The sequence below is a fragment of the Oncorhynchus clarkii genome, chromosome 12 (assembly GCF_045791955.1).
Source record: "Oncorhynchus clarkii lewisi isolate Uvic-CL-2024 chromosome 12, UVic_Ocla_1.0, whole genome shotgun sequence".
Lineage (NCBI taxonomy): Eukaryota > Metazoa > Chordata > Actinopteri > Salmoniformes > Salmonidae > Oncorhynchus > Oncorhynchus clarkii.
In genome coordinates, this window is record NC_092158.1 from 15153210 (window position 1) to 15169919 (window position 16710).

At 41.6% G+C, this 16710-nt stretch overlaps 1 protein-coding gene across 1 annotated transcript in view; it reads left to right on the forward strand.

Annotated features, from left to right (window-relative positions):
* The first annotated feature begins 300 nt into the window (after window positions 1-300).
* The window catches only part of LOC139421882 (proline-serine-threonine phosphatase-interacting protein 2-like), a 28344-nt gene continuing 11934 nt past the window's right edge, over window positions 301-16710 (forward strand). Inside the window, exons 1-6 of the mRNA XM_071173011.1 lie at window positions 301-443; window positions 1301-1401; window positions 2451-2525; window positions 8901-8935; window positions 9121-9227; window positions 9629-9691. Coding sequence (XP_071029112.1) covers window positions 411-443; window positions 1301-1401; window positions 2451-2525; window positions 8901-8935; window positions 9121-9227; window positions 9629-9691 — 414 coding nt within the window. The 5' untranslated portion in view covers window positions 301-410. The remainder of the gene's footprint in view (window positions 444-1300; window positions 1402-2450; window positions 2526-8900; window positions 8936-9120; window positions 9228-9628; window positions 9692-16710) is intronic.

Genomic DNA, 16710 nt, shown 5'->3' on the forward strand with positions numbered 1-16710 from the left:
GTTCTTGCGCTCTCTCAATTCAATTCAAGGGGCTTTATTTGGATGGGAAACGTGTTAACATTGCCAAAGCAAGTGAGGAAGATAATATACAAAAGTGAAACAAACAATAAACATTTACAATAAACATTACACATACATAAGTTTCAAAACAATAAAGACATTACAAATGTCATATTATATATATATATATATATATACATAAAGTGTTGTAACAATGTACAAATCTCTCTCTCTTGCTTCATTTCGTCGGTCGTTAGGACCCAGCAAAGCATATTTAGTGCTCCATGGAGATATGAGCGGAGTCATAAACGCAACAATCCAATGGGAAGTCCATCAGTCACTAACACAGTATTAACATCGCAAAAACCAGCGGAATTACAAGAGTTGTACTGCCGTTATTCTTGTCTACAATGAGAGAACTTCACTTTAAGGATTACTTTTGGGTAAGTGCAAATGTTTGTATTTGCGTTGTGTGTCATCTGAGCTTAACCCTCATTAACTGTGCTTGCAGAACTATTTGTTTTTAGAGATCGAAATCAGATTTCGAAGTATTACCAAGTTGTAAACACAACTGAAGGAGCATACACAATTATCTATTTAACAAGTCTAGTGATGTTTGTTAGGTCATTGAATTTATTCAGAATATTACACACCGCATGGACTGGCTGTTTTATTAGCACGTCTCTAACCCAGGAGTGTAGTTCTGGTCCTTTTGAACACCTTGTATGTAATATGTGCAGATGGCAATCAGATTGGCAGGGCTCAGGAGTATACCTACCCCTGCAGTGTAGGCCTACTGTAGACCTCTTTTAATCACGTGGTTAAAATGATTATATGTCATTATCTCATGCAGACACATTACAGGGCACTTCAACTGCAGTTTATCATCCCAAACACATATTTATTCATGCTCACGAAATACTTATATTGCTTCATTTCTGTTAGCTTTATTGTTTCCGTAGTCTGATGTATTGTGTGCTAAAGCCCATTGAGAAGCTTTTACGTTCTGGATGATTTTGGTTTTAGCCCTTTGGGGTCTTCTCTCTGTCAGTAATGTTGTAATGAGTTGTTTCCGTTTTGATAGACTGTTAAAAGGCAATGCAGCGAGGAGTATAGGATATTGATAGACTGTGAAAAGGCAATGCAGCGAGGAGTATAGGATATTGATAGACTGTGAAAAGGCAATGCAGCGAGGAGTATAGGATATTGATAGACCAATACTGGGAGGGTGTGAGAGACCCTCCATGGTGTGCTATGATTTGATTACTTACTGTTATTCCATCTTCCCCAATGTTGCCAGAATGGGGAGCTGACCAGTACCGGGGGTTATGACTGTATCATCCAGCATCTCAATGATGGTAAGAGGACATGCAAGGAGATAGAAGACTTCATGAAAGCCAGGTGAGAAACCATGTGAGATATCATCGAATAGAAACCATTAATTGAATCCTCAGACTACTACAGAGAATATGCTCTGAAACAACAGTATGGATGCTGTTATTCTGTCTAGGTGACAGCACCCACAGGTTCTGCTGCCATGTTGTTGTTGTTGTTTCTGTGTTTATTTTAACTGAATAGCTGTGATGTTTTGTTGTGGACTGACCTTTTCAAAGGGCACAAGGGCTTCGTTCCACGATACAGAAGTAAGAAAGTCAGTCATCATTTATTTTCCACCATGCTTTAGATCATGTGTGCGCAGAAAGATGAATCCTTCTATATCTGGGCAAAGTGTACTGTGAATGGTTGTTGGTGTTCAACAAACACTGCTGCTGTGTTTCCTGTTTCTGGTGTCACTGAGTGTGCACTTACAGTAAAAGCGAGTGGTTCATCTGTTTTATCTGCTATTTCCTCATTTTGGACAGAAATGACACTATTATCCAATGGTCTAGAATGGTGTCAGTGTTAATTTAATACAGTATGTAGACTATAGTTTACATATCTGTCTTTAGCTCTTGTCCTACTTCATATTTACTGTGTATACACCTCACGATTTTGAATGTGGAGATTTTTCCTACCAATCTAAATTCCTAACCAACTGCTACAGCATACTTGATCAAACTTCTTATTATGAATCATTATTATGTTTAATACTTTTGAATTTTTTGTTTGCTCCCTCCTCTCTGGACTGTACTGTTTAATGATTAATCCAAGCACAATACAGACTGCAATCAGTCATGCACAAGGAAACAACTCCATAATTACACTGTTATATTGAAAGTGTGATTTTGCATGTGTTAGTTCCTCTAAGATAAAGAAATTGAATGCCATTTTGAAGTTATCTTTTTTTTAAAATCTCATGGACACTGTGGACTTCCCCTCTGTGGTGCATTGTGGTGCAGATCCTCATGTTATTGCCTAATGTTCTCTCATGCACATACTGTAGCTAATGTTTGTTAACTGTATACCTTGTTGAATGCACTAATGAAGAGATGTGTTTGGTTATCTTTCAGAGCATCCATAGAGGAGAAGTATGCCAAAGAGCTACTGGGTCTCTCCAAGAAGGTGTGTGGGCACAATGAGATGAAGTAAGTAAATATTCCAGTTGCTGATGTTATTCATTCTTGAGTAGACATTGCTTGTCATCAGTCAGGGACTGTAAGAATGTATACAAAAATTATTTGAAAGCCCTACTATTGAAGGTAGATACCCTTGTAATGGGCTTCAGGTGCGGACTAGGACCAAAAATCGGCCTTGGCATTTCTAACCCACCTGTAAAATGCTTTCCTTGAGGCCCTCACACCTGCCTATTTGTTTTTTCCCCTTGAGGCCCCCACATTACCATTTTTTTACTTGAGGCCCCCCTTTTTAGCCAGATAATGATAATTTTGAGATCAAAAACCCAAGATAGACAGGCCCACTAGGCAACAAATTGACTGGCCCACTAGGCAACAAATTGACCAGCCCATCTATCATTTGCCCAAAATACCAGATGGCCAGTACCCCTGATGGACTTTGTTAAAAGCCATCACATATTTAATAGCCTTCTGATTGCCTGGGTGCCATTCTGTCTCAAGCAAGACAAGGAAATACAAACATATATAGAGTTGTTGATATTGTCTGGTACACAGCCTTCAGATGGCACACTGGAATGCTGTGAATCTAGCCACTGATAGCACTGTCTGACGTTGACAAAACCTTTTTGTTTCGCATGTAGAAAGATGGTATCTGCAGTGGTTCAATGGCCCATGCAGCACTATACATAGAGATACAAGTGTGCATTAAGGCATTAGTGCTATTAGTGCGTTACTGTTGTTAGATTGAATTGCTTTTGAGCCTTTTTTCTTGTTGCGAAGGATTCTGTCAGTGGCTTGAGTGCCCATCCTGTTTCAGTATGATCATCATTTTGATTCATCAAACAGCTCATGCTGGTTACATTGACTGATTTACTATTACATCAGAAAGACTAAAAACACCATTGTCTAATGAAACCCTGAAAAGTAATGTACCAAAGACGAGGTCTGGTGTTTGGAGGGGTTTTAATGTAAACCCAATGAAGGTGCTAAGATACACTGAAAGGGTTTTAAAACAGAATTGAAGTATTCTGAAATGCCCAAAGTGGTTCATCAATCTGAGGATTGGTGTTTTTAAGAGAGTGTCGTGAAAGCACTTCTCAATGCATGTGAAAGGTACCATCAAAACACAACAATATTTTTTTGTGGACTGTGTCTCTCATACAATCAAATGGTTTAGAAATGCAACTAGTTACCCTAAATATTGATCGATTATCATTTTCAATCAATATTTTAAAACTTATTGTAGGCTCTTTTGCACATTCAGACAGAGCTGTCAAATGTTCCACAACTTTATGAAATATCTTAACATTTTTAAGAAAACACTGGGCTTATACAACCCAGGATATAACTCAGATGCAGACACAGGAGATTCAATATACAGAGTAGTTTATTAAAACCACAGGAGGCAGGTCGAGGACAGGCAGAGGTTCGTAATCAGGTCTGAGGCTGATAGGTACAGGACGGCAGGCAGGCTCGGGGTCAGGACAGGCAGAGGTTCGTAACCAGGTCTGAGTCTGATAGGTATAGGACGGCAGGCAGGCTCGGGGTCAGGACAGGCAGAGGTTCGTAATCAGGTCTGAGGCTGATAGGTACAGGACGGCAGGCAGGCTCGGGGTCAGGACAGGCAGAGGTTCGTAACCAGGTCTGAGTCTGATAGGTATAGGACGGCAGGCAGGCTGAGGGTCAGGACAGGCAGAGGTTCGTAACCAGGTCTGAGTCTGATAGGTATAGGACGGCAGGCAGGCTCGGGGTCAGGACAGGCAGAGGTTCGTAACCAGGTCTGAGTCTGATAGGTACAGGGCGGCAGGCAGGCTCGGGGTCAGAGGTTCGTAACCAGGTCTGAGTCTGATAGGTACAGGACGGCAGGCAGGCTCGGGGTCAGGACAGGCAGAGGTTCGTAACCAGGTCTGAGTCTGATAGGTACAGGGCGGCAGGCAGGCTCGGGGTCAGAGGTTCATAACCAGGTCTGAGTCTGATAGGTACAGGACGGCAGGCAGGCTCGGGGTCAGAGGTTCGTAACCAGGTCTGAGTCTGATAGGTACAGGACGGCAGGCAGGCTCGGGGTCAGGACAGGCAGAGGTTCGTAATCAGGTCTGAGGCTGATAGGTACAGGACGGCAGGCAGGCTCGGGGTCAGGACAGGCAGAGGTTCGTAATCAGGTCTGAGGCTGATAGGTACAGGGCGGCAGGCAGGCTCGGGGTCAGGACAGGCAGAGGTTCGTAATCAGGTCTGAGGCTGATAGGTACAGGGCGGCAGGCAGGCTCGGGGTCAGGACAGGCAGAGGTTCATAACCAGGTCTGAGGCTGATAGGTACAGGGCGGCAGGCAGGCTCGGGGTCAGGACAGGCAGAAAGGGTTGGAACCAGAAGAACTAGAAACCAGGGACTAGAGAGAACAGGAATAGGGGAAAACACGCTGGTAGGCTTGACGAGACAAGACGAACTAGCAACAGACAAACAGAAAACACGGGTAGAATGCACAGGGGAAATGGCCGACACCTGGAGGGGGGTGGAGACAAGCACAAGACAGGTGAAACAGATCAGGGTGTGACATGGGCATGCAATACTTTTCCTAGAGCCTGGCCCATTGTGATATTATACATTATGTTACAATCAAAATGTTTAGGGCTACCTATAGCAGAGGTAACATGTGTAAAGTGGGCCTTCGTCACTGGTATTTGTGTGACAAGGTGGATTTGAACCTGGGTTTCCTGTTTGTCAAGACACTGCCTTACTCCACTCAGACAGTCTTCAGGACTCAATGGTTTAACGGAACCAGCCTTGTAACACTAAGCACATGGGCCCAATTCATACTTGAGATGAGTGGACTTTACATGGACTTAAGTCAAAAGAACATGGACTTAATTTAAAACATCTTGCTGAATACTTAAACTTCTATCAAGTTTGAATAGGGCCTATGAAGAATATTTTTGTGTAATTCCACCTTTATTCCACCGCTCGGATGCTTTCTCCGGTGAGATAGTTTCAACCTCTTGCGAATTTAAGAAACGTTGGTGGGTGCACCGTTTGGATGCTGGAATTATTTTTGGATGACCGCGCAAAGGTAGCCTACTGTTTGAAGTGATTTGTTTGACAATAAGATGAAAACATCATGACTGGTTGTGTTCATGGCACATAAAAAGATAATACATTTTATGTTTACTCCAAACTGAATTTATTTAGCACGAAAACAATTGTTTATTTTGAAGGTAGTTTCCTCCCTGTTCTGTTTGCTTCTGTTTGGTTCTTAAACTGTAAACCTTTTCCGCTGCAGGATGTAATGAATAAACCCTGGTTTTCTTAATGCTACATGTAGTTCATTGACACATGCCACTGGCTTGTTTGTCTATTACCTTTGTGAGCTTTGTCTATAGCCTATGGCTCACCATGCCACATGTTATTGCATCCCACTTTTGACATTCATATTATCTTGTTGCTATATTTGCATACCTTTTATTCATGTACATGCATTTGCATATATTGCTATTTATATGTTTAATTATTGAATATTCATATTGCAATTTATTTATATTTATAGCAGTTAATAACTAATTATGCATTCATGTACTTCATATGTAATTATTGCTTGATATGTGGTTTCTCTGTCTCCCTGCAGAAAACAATACATACAGACATACATACATGCATACATACATACATGCATACTGTTCAAAAGTTTGGTGTCACTTAGAAATGTCCCTGTTTTTGAAAGAAAAGCAAATGTTCATTAAACCCGCAAAACACCAGTCTCAATGTCAACAGTGAAGAGGCGACTCCGAGATGCTGGCCTGCTAGGCAGAGTTGCAAAGAAGAAGCCATATCTCAGCCAATAAAAATAAAAGATTAAGATGGGCAAAATGACACAGACACTGGACAGAGGAACCATCTCAATTGGGTTGAGGTCGGGTGATTGTGGAGGCCAGATGAGATGGCGTATCGCTGCAGAATGCTGTGGTAGCCATGCTGGATAAGTGTGCCTTGAATTCTAAATAAATCACCAACAGTGTCACCAGCAAAGCATCATCACATCACTCCTCCTCCTCCACAAATGTGGAGATCATCCATTCACCTACTCTGCATCTCACAAAGACATGGCGGTTGGAACCAAAAATCGCAAATTTTGACTAATCAAACGAAGGACAGATTTCCACCAGCCTAATGTCCATTGCTCGTGTTTCTTGGCCCAAGCAAGTCTCTTCTTATTATTATTGGTGTCCTTTAGTAGTGGTTTCTTTACAGAAATTTGACCATGAAGGCTTGATTCACGCGGTCTCCTCTGAATAGTCGATGTTGAGATGTGTCTGTTACATTTATTTGGGCTGTAATTTCTGAGGCTGGTAACTCTAATGAACGTATCCTCTGCAGCAGAGGTAACTCTGGGTCTTCCTTTCCTGTGGCGATCCTCACGAGAGCCAGTTTCATCATATCACTTGATGGTTTTTGCGACTGCACTTGAAGAAACTTTCAAAGTTCTTGACATTTTCCGATTGACTGACCTTCATGTCTTAAAGTAATGATGGACTGACATTTATCTTTGCTTATTTGAGCTGTCCTTGCCATAATATGGACTTGGTTTTTTACCAAATTGGGCTATCTTCTGTATACCAACCCTACCTTGTCATAACGCAACTGATTGGCTCAAAAGCAATAAGAAGGAAAGAAATTCCACAAATTAACTTTTTAGAAGGCACACCTGTTAATTGAAATGCATTCCAGGTGACTACCTCATGCGGCTGGTTGAGAGAATGCCAAGAGTGTGCAAAGCTGTCATCAAGGTGGCAGCGTAGCCTAGTGGTTAGAGTGTTGGACTAACCGGAAGGTTGCAAGTTCAAACCCCCAAGCTGACAAGGTACAAATCTGTCGTTCTGCCCCTGAACACTGTTCCTAGGCCGTCATTGAAAATACGAATTTGTTCTTAACTGACTTGCCTAGTTAAATAAAGGAGAAAAAAAAGGCAAAGGGTGGCTTCTTTGAAGAATCTGAAATATAAAATATATTTAGATTTGTTTCACACTTTTTTTGGTTACTACATGATTCCATATGTGTTATTTCATAGTTTTGATGTCTTCACTATTATTCTACAATGCAGAAAATAGTATAAAATAAAGAAAAACCCTTGAATGAGTAGGTGTGTCTAAACTTTTGACTGGTACTGTACGTACCTACAAACATACATACATACATACATACGTACATACGTACGTACATACGTACATACATATATACATACATACATAATACATACATACATACATACGTACGTACATACATACATACATACATACATACATACATACGTATGTACGTACGTTTCCCACCGGTTGGTCAATCCTAATCACAACCAATCAAGACAAGGATCACAGATTAATGCCAACTGAACTGTCAACTGTTAATCATATCATCTAACTCAAGTGTACTGTGATTCAATCTATCTGAATACAATATATATGAACATATCTGAATATAATGTAATTGTCCCTTGATTTTGAAGAATATGAATATTATAAGTACCTTACAGATCTTGGAACTGTTTTACTTTATCAATATAAAAATGTGAAAGACCTGTTAATGTTTTGTCATTGGATCATTTGCAAAGAAAAGATAAAGCATTTGAAGCTTGTACATATGATTCATTGTGCTTGTATTAATTATTATCCTAGACAATCTTATTAGTTTTTGTATTTTCACAAAACTATATTTTCTGGTGTTCTTTGTTTGTGAATAATACTCTACATTTGACATTCTTTATCAACACATACCGTATAAGAGCAGGGAATGCATTCTGCACTAGAAAGGATGTAAAAACACCATCATTAGTGTTTAGGAGCTTTAGAGGGAGGAAACAGCACCAAAAGAGAAGGAATCTATTTCTGCACTAAACAGGACTCGAAACAACAAAATAGTGTTTTTATCATTTCCCTGTAGCGCTCCCAATCTCTGGCAATGTGTTGCACAACTCTTGATTGTGTGGTGTTACAACACACCATGTCATGTTTCGGAAAATCTCAGAATGATATATTTCAACACTCTAGCAAAGTCAAGGTTGTGAAACGGCTAGCTAGTTAGCGGTGGTGCGTGCTAAATAGCATTTCAATCGGTGACGTCACTTGCTCTGAGACCTTGAAGTAGTGGTTCCCCTTGCTCTGCAAGGGCCGCAGCTTTTGTGGAGCGATGGGTAACGATGCTTCGTGGGTGACTGTTGTTGATGTGTGCAGAGGGTCCCTGGTTTGTGCCCGGGTATGGGCGAGGGGACTGTCTAAAGTTATACTGTTACAGCAGCTCAGTTGGCACTAGTTGTAGTGTTACAAAACACTTACATTTTAACAGCATAGGTTGTACTGCATGCATTACTTTTCATAAAGCTGGTGTTTGTTTGTTTCATTATTTAGCACACTGAAGAGATCGCTGGACATGTTCAAACTGCGTAAGTGTTCTGCTGTCACAACAAATGTTTCTGATGTATGTTGATGACTAAGCTCAATTCTTTCTATTTCCATGTGTGAGTGAGTGAGTTTGAGTGTGTGTGTGTGTGTGTGTGTGTGTGTGTGTGTGTGTGTGTTCATGTAATTTACTAACACTCTCTTTACTAAACCCTCCTTTACAACATAGAAACTGAACATGTGAGTTTATCACACCTACAACTGGCACAAACAATGCGGGACGAGGCAAAAAAACTGGAAGACTTCAGAGAGAGACAGAAAGAGACAAGAAAAAAGGTACATTAGAAACCAACCAATTACTTAAAAAATTACACAAATGTAGGAATTAATACGACCTTTAATTACTAATAGACCTTACACGTTGTTAATACAGTGCACTTTGCTTAATAGTGAATGCAGTTATAGTGAATAATTGCTTATCAACCGCTTATATCAACTTATTTAGCGAGGCGAGCCACCAACCAGAGGGTCGCCAGTTTGAATAACATGTCTGACGGAAACCTGAAACCTCTGTGCGTCTTTCGGGACGGGATGGGAAGCCAGATTTCAGTTGGACCTTGTGATCTTAATCCTAATCGCCCCGCACAGATGTGATATTTATCGTGGTGCAAATCATGGATATATCATCTCTATGTTCTTTGCTTTAATATAATATATTTGACACCTCTTCTTCACAGGTAGAACAACAGATGGATGCCCTACACAAACAGAGGGCCACGCAGTTCAAGAAAACCATGGAGGTAAACTGGAGAACTTTCCTATTTTTTTTTGTCAAACCAGCAGTTATCATCCCTGAATTAAGTAATCCTGAATTGATCATCTGTTCTCTAAAGGCATGTCTGGTTTCAGGCATCATGCTACCAAAACATGAAGCAGTCTTGTAATACTTAATCTGAGAAGAGGGAAGTTCATCAACAGCCATGGGGAGTGAAGAATGGAGGAACCTCTCAAATAAATGGAGAGTTTCATTATATGTACTGGGGCACCTCAATTAAATGGGAAGTTACTGTGAATTACATACATATTATGTAGCCTACAAAGAGCAGGTCACTGAGCAGGTCCCTTTTCTAGTATGGTCTATTTAGACTACATTTGGTTTGTAAAACCTTATGACAATAAAGTCTGTTCCATACAAATGAAGGATCTTAATTTGACCTCTATTGTCACAGCAAAATAATCCTGCAGCCACATAATGTTGCTTGATCGGTGGTTCGGCTTTCAGCTGGCTAAAAGTAGTCTTCATGAAAAGTGCAGTACTGTTAATATAACCGTGTGTTAGTATGGGTTTTCAGTGAATGTATGTAAATCATGAAGGTCATCTGCATTTCCTTGGGTGCATGAAAAATCTCAGCAACAGAAGAGTGATCAAATTAAGGTCCTACAACTATATCGGGTTCTGGGAATAACAATAGCTATAAAAACACATTTTCCTTCTGTGTTCCTTATTATCCCCTTCTATCCTGCAGGGCTACAGGGCAAAGGTTACTAGTAAACACAAGTTGTGCTTTGTGCAGTTCCACTCAGAGAGCGCTGGAGTCAGTCCTGGGCCCGTATTCACATTTTAGATTATGATGAATGAGATCAAATCAGATTTTATTTGTCACGTGTTGAATACAATATGTGTAGACCTTACAGTGAAATGCTTACTTACAAGCCCTTAACCAACAGGTGTAGGTAGACCTTACAGTGAAATGCTGACTTACAAGACCTTAACCAACAGGTGTAGGTAGACCTTACAGTGAAATGCTGACTTACAAGCCCTTAACCAACAGGTTCACCTTACAGTGAAATGCTGACTTACAAGCCCTTAACCAACAGGTTCACCTTACAGTGAAATGCCTACTTACAAGCCCTTAACCAACAGGTAGACCTTACAGTGAAATGCTTACTTACAAGACCTTAACCAACAGGTGTAGGTAGACCTTACAGTGAAATGCTGACTTACAAGCCCTTAACCAACAGGTTCACCTTACAGTGAAATGCTGACTTACAAGACCTTAACCAACAGGTGTAGGTAGACCTTACAGTGAAATGCTTACTACAAGCCCTTAACCAACAGGTTCACCTTACAGTGAAATGCTTACTTACAAGCCCTTAACCAACAGGTAGACCTTACAGTGAAATGCTTACTACAAGCCCTTAACCAACAGGTTCACCTTACAGTGAAATGCTTACTTACAAGCCCTTAACCAACAAGTGTAGGTAGACCTTACAGTGAAATGCTGACTTACAAGCCCTTAACCAACAGGTTCACCTTACAGTGAAATGCTGACTTACAAGACCTTAACCAACAGGTAGACCTTACAGTGAAATGCTTACTACAAGCCCTTAACCAACAGGTAGACCTTACAGTGAAATGCTTACTACAAGCCCTTAACCAACAGGTAGACCTCACAGTGAAATGCTGACTTACAAGACCTTAACCAACAATGCAGAGTAATAAAAAAAGTATTTGCTAAATAATCTAAAGGAAAAATAGTAACAAAATAAAAATAACACTAATGAGGCTATATATAGGGGGTACCGGTACCGAGTCAATGTGCTGGGGTACGGGGTAGTTGAGGCAATTTTAATTGCAACCTGGAATTAAAATTGTCCTGATTTTTGGGGAGTTTGTATAATTTGATTTAAACAACATGCCTACCACTTTGAAGGTGCACATTTTTTTTGTGTGTGAAACAAACAAGAAATAAGACAAAAAAAACAGAACTTGAGTGTGCATAACTATTCACCCCCCCAAAGTCTGTACTTTGTAGAGCCACTTTTTTCAACAATTACAGCTGCAAGTCTCTTGGGGTATGTCTCTATAAGCTTGGCACATCTAGCCACTGGGATTTTTGCCCATTCTTCAAGGCAAAACTGCTCCAGCTCCTTCAAGTTGGATGGGTTCCGCTGGTGTACAGCAATCTTTAAGTCATACCACAGATTCTCAATTGGATTGAGGTCTGGGCTTTGACTAGGCCATTCCAAAACATTTAAATGTTTCCTCTTAAACCACTCGAGTGTTGCTTTAGCAGTATGCTTAATGTCATTGTCCTGCTGGAAGGTGAACCTCCGTCCCAGTCTCAAATCTCTGGAAGACTGAAACAGGTTTCCCTCAAGAATTTCCCTGTATTTAGCGCCATCCATCATTCCTTCAATTCCGACCAGTTTCCCAATCCCTGCCAATGAAAAACATCCCCACAGCATGATGCTGCCACCACCATGCTTCACTGTGGGGATGATGTTCTCCGGCTGTTGAGAAGTGTTGGGTTTGCGCCAGACATTGCGTTTTCCTTAATGGCCAAAGAGCTCAATTTTAGTCTCATCTGACCAGAGTACCTTCTTCCATATGTTTGGGGAGTCTCCCACATGCCTTTTGGTGAACACCAAACGTGTTTGCTTATTTTTTTTTATTTTAGCAATGGCTTTTTTCTGGCTACTCTTTTTTTCTGGCTACCCAGCTCGGTGGCGTGTACGGATTAAAGTGGTCCTATAGACAGATACTCCAATCTCCGATGTGGAGATTTGCAGCCCCTTCAGGGTTATCTTTGGTCTCTTTGTTGCCTCTCTGATTAATGTCCTCCTTGCCTGGTCTGTGAGTTTTGGTGGGCTGGTCTTCTCTTGGCAGGTTTTTTGTGGTGCCATATTCTATCCATTTTTTTAATAATGGATTTAATGGTGCTCTGTGGGCTGTTCAAAGTTTCTGATATTTTTTTATAACCCAACCCTGATCTATACTTCTCCACAACTTTGTCCCTGACCTGTTTGGAGAGCTCCTTGGTCTTCATTGTGCCGCTTGCTTGGTGGTGACCCTTCCTTAGTGGTGTTGCAGACTCTTGGGCCTTTCAGAACAGGTGTGTGTATATATACTGAGATCATGTGACAGATCATGTGACACTTGGATTGCACACAGGTGGACTTTATTTAACTAATTATGTATCTTATGAAGGTCATCTTTTTTAGGGGCTTCATAGCAAAGGGGGTGAATACATATGCACGCACCACTTTTCATTTTCATTTTTTATTTTTTTCACTTTATTTTTCACTTTATTTTCACTTTACCAATTTGGATGTTGTTTTGTATGTCCATTACATTAAATCCATTTAAATTACAGGTTGTAATGAATGAAAATAGGAAAAACGCCAAGGGGGTGAATACTTTTGCAAAGCACTGTACTCATTCAAAGGTTTTTCTTTCTTTCTTTACTATTTTCTACATTGTAGAATGATAGTTATGACATCAACACTATTAAGTAACACATGGAATCATGTAGTAACCAAAAAAGTGTTAAACAAATCAAAATATATTTGAGATTTGAGATTCTTCAAAGTAGCCACCCTTTGTTTTGATGACAGCTTTGCACACTCTTGGCATTCTCTCAACCAACTTCACCCGGGAATGCTTTTCCAAAGTCTGAGCACGTGTTGGCTGCTTTTTCCCAAACCATCTCAATTGGTTTGACTTGCCGTTCCTGTACCACTTGCCATGTGATAGCAGAGAGAACAGTCTAGGACTTGGGTGGCTGGTGTGTTTGACCAGTTTTAGGGCCTTCCTCTGGCACCGCCTGGTTTAGAGGTCCTGGATGGCAGGGAGCTCGACCCCAGGAATGTACGCCTTGCGGTCAGATGCCAAGCAGTTGCCATACCAAGTGGTGATGCAACCAGCAGGATGCTCTCGATGGTGCAGCTGTAGAACCTTTTTAGGATCTGAGGACCCATGCCAAATATTTTCAGCCTCCTGAGGGGGAATAGGCATTGTCGTCACGACTGTGTTGTTCTGCTTGGACAAACATAGGTCCTTATTGATGTGGACACCAAGGAACTTGAAGCTCTCGACCTTCTCCACTGCAGCCCCGTCGATGTGAATGTGAGCGTGCTTGGCCCTACCTTTCCTTTAGTCCACGATCAGCTCCTTTGTCTTGCTCACGTTGAGGGAGATGTTGTTGTCCTGGCACCACACTATCAGGTCTCTGACCTCCTCCCTATAGGCTGTCTCGTTGTTGTGGATCAGGCCTACCACCGTCGTCGGCAAACTTAACCTCTTGAATCTAGGGGGCACTATTTTTATGATTGGAAAAATAACGTTCCCAAAGTAAACGGCCTATTTCTCAGGACCAGATGCTAGAATATGCATATAATTGACAGATTAAGATAGAAAACACTCAAAATATTATATGTGAGTATAACAGAACTGATATTGCAGGCGAAAGAAACCCTGAAAAAAATCAAACCAGGAAGTGGCTTCTATTTTGAAAACTCCATGTTCCATAGCCTCCCATTGCTCCATTTAAAGGGATATCGACCAGATTCCTTTTCCTATCACTTCCTCAAGGTGTCAACAGTCTTCAGACATAGTTTCAGGCTTTTATTTTGAAAAATTAGCCAGAACGATAACATCGCGTCAAGTGGTCACATGAGTTTTGCTCACGCAACAGAATTTGGACAGCTATTGTTTTTTCCTCTCCTACTGTGAAAGACATATGCAGTTGATATATAATCGATTATATGTTTTAAAAACAACCTGAGGATTGTCCACGACAGGTGGATTAACAAAAGGTTAAGCTGTGTTTTGCAATATTGCACTTGTGATTTCATGAATATTAATATTTTTAGTAATATTATTTGACTGAGGCGCTATGCTATTCAGCGGTTGCTGATGACAATTATCCCGCTTAAGGCATGGGTAGCGTCAATAAGTTAATGATGGTGTGAGAGTTGTGCATGGACACGCAGTCATGGGTGAACAGGGAGGACAGGAGGGGACTAAGCACGCACCTGTGAATGACCCCTTTGTTGAGGGTCAGCATAGCGGATGTGTTATTGCCTACCCTCACCACCTGGGGGTGGCCCCTCAGGAAGTCCAGAATCCAGTTGCAGAGGTGTTCAGTCCCATGGTCCTTAGCTTAGTAATGAGCTTGGAGGGCACTGTGGTGTTGAACGCTGAGCTGTAGTCAATGAACAGCATTCTCACTTAGGTGTTCATTTTGATCAGGTGGGAAAGGGCAGTGTGTAGTGCAGTAGAGATTGTGTCATGTGGGGATCTGTTGAGGCGGTATGCGAATTGGAGTTGGTCCAGAGTTTCTGGGATGATGGTGTTGATGTGAGCCATGATCAGCCTTTTCAAAGCATTTCATCACTACAGATGTGAGTTCTACGGGGCTATAGTCATTTAGACAGGTTACCTTGGCATTCTTCGGCACAGGGACTATGGTGGTCTGCTTGAAACATGTAGGTATTACAGACTAGATCAAGGAGAGGTTAAAAATATCAGTTGCCAGCTGGTCTGCGCATGCTTTGAGTATGCGTCCTGGTAATCTTTCTGACCCTGTGGCCTTGTGAATGTTAACCTGTTTAAGGGTCTTACTAAAAAATGGCTACGGAGAGCGTGACCATACAGTCGTCTGGAACAGCTGGTATTCTCGTGCATGGTTCAGTGTTGCTTGCCTCAAAGCGAGCATAGAAGGAATTTAGCTCATCTGGTAGGCTCCCATCACTGGGCAGATCGCGGCTGAGTTTCCCTTTGTAATCTGTGATAGTTTGCAAGCCCTGCCACATCCGATGAACATAGTAGGATTCGATCTTAGTCCTCTATTAATGCTTTGCCTGTTTGATGGTTCGTCGTAGGGCGTAGCAGGGTTTCTTATAAGCGTCTGGATTAGTGTCCCGCTCCTTGAAAGCGGGACCTCTAGCCTTTAATTCAGTGCGAATGTTGCCTGTAATCCATGGCTTCTGGTTGGGATATGAACGTACCGTCACTATGGGGACGACGTCGTCGATGCACTTATTAATGAAGCCGGTGACTGATGTGGTAAACTGCTAAATGCCATCGGATGAATCCCAGAACATATTCCAGACTGTGCTAGCGAAACAGTCCTGTAGCCTAGCATCCGCTTCATCGGACCACTTCTGTAATTGAACACTGGTTGAGTGCGGGCACTGATACCTCCTGTTTTGAGTTTTTGCTTGTAGGAAGGAATCAGGAAGATAGAGTTGTGGTCAGATTTTCTCAATGGAGAGCTGTAAAGATGATCTAGAGTTTTCTTTCCCCTAGTTGCACATTTGACATGCTGGTAGAAATGAGGTAAAACGGATTTCAGTTTTCAGCGTTAAAGTCCCCGGCCACGAGGAACGCGATCTCTGAATTAGACTTTTCTTGTTTGGTTATGCCTTGTACAGCTCGTTGAGTGCAGACTTAGTGCCAGCATTGGTTTGTGGTGGTAAATAGACAGCTACAAAGAATATAGATGAGAACTCTCTTGGTAAATAGTGTGGTTTACGGATTATCACGAGGTACTCTAACTAAGGCGAGCAAAAGCTACAGACTTCTTTAATATTAGAGATTGTGCACCAGCTGTTGTTAAGAAAGAGACACAGACCCACCCCCCTGATCTTACCAGAGGCTGCTGTTCTGTCTTGCCGATTTATGGAAAACCCAGCTAATTGTATATTATCCATGTCCTTGTTCAGCCACTAATATTACAGTTTTTAATGTCCCATTGATAAGATATTCTCGAACGGAGCTCATCCAGTTCATTCTCTAGTAGTTGCACGTTCACCAGTATAACGGAGGGTAGAGGAGGATTATCCACTCGCCGACACAGTCTCGCCAGGCATCTGGCTCGCCGACCCCTGTAGCGGCATCTCCTCTTCTTACGAATTACGGGGGTTTGGGCCTGGTCCCGGAAGAGATGATATTGCACAGAGGGGACCTCATTCTAGATCAGCACTCTAACTCTGTCTCTTTCTAAATTCTTTTCCTGATTTGATTTTGATCCTA